Genomic DNA, 2,503 nt, shown 5'->3' with positions numbered 1-2,503 from the left:
GTGGTGTGAAAAAAGTGTTTCCATTGTAGTTTTGCAAAAACACCAATTTCGATACGACCGAAAAACCACCTCATCCTAGAGCAAAAACATTTTGTTGAAAAACGTAATTTTTTTTTAAATTGACGTGTTTCCATTGAGCAAATTTATTTTCGAAATTCTAATTTGCGCATTTTCATGGTCAATGGAAACACAGCGAATGACTGGCAGTCTTCTGAAGTCACGTTTTCAGGCCAGCACGGTACATTTGGAACCGTACTAAAGTACAGTATGTTCTGAAAAAGGGGGTTGGTTTCACAAATTCTTGTTGGAAAAGCCTTGGAACCATGGAGAGTCAAGCTGAATCGTGCTGTAGAGGTGCTAGTGGAAAAGGGACATTATGGTCCAAATCTGYCCCACAACCTGAGCAGTGAAGACCTAAACCATTGTTCTTTGGGACAGAATATCTCCTGCTGTCCCAAACCTGTTGAAGGAGCTCTGCCCGAGGAAATTCAAACAAACTAATCGGCCCTGAATTCTCCACAGATACTGAATTCTCCACAGATACTGATCCTGTGGCCTGAACACATTTTCTCAGATCTAAAAGTTTACTACTTTATACTACTTCTGTGATATTACTACTACTTCTACTTCCTGTTATCTTCTTCATCATCGTCTTTTTCACCAGTAGAAACAGCTGGTTGTTGATCACGTGACTCCTGTGATGCGAAAAAAGTGTTTCTATTGCAGTTTTGTGAAAAACACCAAGTTTGGTACGACCGTAAAACCACCTCATCCTAGTGCAAAAACATTTTGTCGAAAAACGTAATTTTTTTTAAATTGACGTGTTTCCATTGAGCAAATTTATTTTTGAAATTCTAATTTGCGCATTTTCACGGTCAATGGAAACACAGCTAATGACTCTCAGCTACTACCACAACAAACTGTAGCTCAGAGTTTAGACCACGGTGTTGTTCAGATCAGGTGGGTGTGGCAGCCATTTTAAAATGGAGTCAGACGTACAGCCAAAGATTACTTTCTGAAAGGTCCATTAGTGCTGTGGTTCATCAGATGTTTTGCTAAGAGGCAGACATAAAAACCCACTCAGACTGAAATGTTACCGTCAGCCACCAGAAGGCGAGGACAGACAGTGATGTTAAAAGAAGACCTGCTGCTGGTGCAGTAAGTCCTACCTGAGCCAGCATACTGGGCTGGATGTGAAGAGACTGGGAGGATTGGTTCTGAGCAATTAAAGGGACAGAGTTGTCCATTCTCATTGGATAAGCAGGTGGTTTGTTGGTGGTCTGAAGGCCTGTGTGAACACAGAAAGGTACATCACACCACATGGGTTTGAGCCGGTTCTGACTGCAGCTTCAATTGGAGGGTTGAGTCTCACCCTGGATGGTCGGAGGACAAACGATGAGCGTCTGCTGGAAGGGTTCGGTCTGGGCACAGAGCTGGGCCGGTCTGGTCTGCAGAGGAACGCCCTGCTGGGTCAGACCAGGGATGTTGATGGTGGCCTGCTGGTAGAGGCCGGGCTGGTAGTTCAGCAGGGGGACGTTACTGCTGAGGGACAGGGACTGACCTCCTGCAGAGGACATCTGAACAACACGGAGGACAACGAGCAGTCAGTCCTCACATCTCAGGATTAGTTACAGGAAAACATCCCCCTTAAAGCAAGACACACTTTCATTTATTCTGTTTTAATGAAACCTTTCATAAAAACACATCTTAATTACAGATATCACCMAACACCTTCATGTCAGAGTTTCAATAAAATCATCTTATGGTGAGAATTAAACTTATAGTTGTTTTTTTAACATGTAAAAACAAAAATCTGAAGCCAAATCACAAGATCTCATGTTAGCACTCAGAGGAATGACTCTCAGCTACTACCAYCCCAAAGTTTACCTGTAAAATTCTGTGTTTTCTTAATTCAGCTGGCTGTGGCGGCCATCTTGAATTGATTGTAGGTGCGTTTAAAAAAAGGGCATTATCAAACACCAAACAACAGACAGATAAAATAATATGTGACCCATCACACTGAAACGAGGATTAAGTCTAATAGTTGTTTGTGGAGAAATAGGCAGATATAGTGTTTTGATTAAAACACTTGCGAAAGTTACATTTTGTCAAAATATAACAAATAAATGTGTTATCAATGTATTATTTCAATAAACTGTCTGAAATATTATCCTAAAATAAATTTAAAGCAGTTTTTTGAGCAGTAGCAACAACAAAAAAAAACAGGTTACACCTTAAGGGGCTATCACCCCGTCCATGACTCCTGCAGGCTCTCGGGTCAAACTGAAAGTGAAACTTAACTGTCTGCTGAGCTCTCAACATTAGTTCTCACTCCATGAAGCTCTTTTCAGATTAAAAATACCTTTGAGGAAATGTATTTTCAGATGCCAAGTAAACTGCATCATGGCAGGCCCCCAAACCAAATGGGCAAAACGGAAGCAGAAGGTGTTTCTTAAAGAGACAGAGGCCAATTTCAAGGTGTTTAGAAGAGGAAGTGATGAGA

At 41.4% G+C, this 2,503-nt stretch overlaps 1 protein-coding gene across 3 annotated transcripts in view; it reads right to left on the bottom strand.

Moving 5' to 3' along the window:
• hipk1a (homeodomain interacting protein kinase 1a) overlaps positions 1-2,503 on the bottom strand; it is a 39,036-nt gene that overhangs the window by 17,967 nt on the left and 18,566 nt on the right. For all 3 annotated transcript variants that reach the window (XM_014028157.1, XM_014028158.1, XM_014028159.1), the window contains exons 9-10: positions 1,373-1,577; positions 1,170-1,288 (exon numbers count right to left, since the gene is read on the bottom strand). In XM_014028157.1, the coding sequence (XP_013883611.1) occupies positions 1,170-1,288; positions 1,373-1,577 (324 nt within the window). The remainder of the gene's footprint in view (positions 1-1,169; positions 1,289-1,372; positions 1,578-2,503) is intronic.

This window comes from Austrofundulus limnaeus, unplaced genomic scaffold (assembly GCF_001266775.1).
Source record: "Austrofundulus limnaeus strain Quisiro unplaced genomic scaffold, Austrofundulus_limnaeus-1.0 Scaffold721, whole genome shotgun sequence".
NCBI lineage: Eukaryota > Metazoa > Chordata > Actinopteri > Cyprinodontiformes > Rivulidae > Austrofundulus > Austrofundulus limnaeus.
This window is presented reverse-complemented; position numbering and strand designations above follow the sequence as displayed.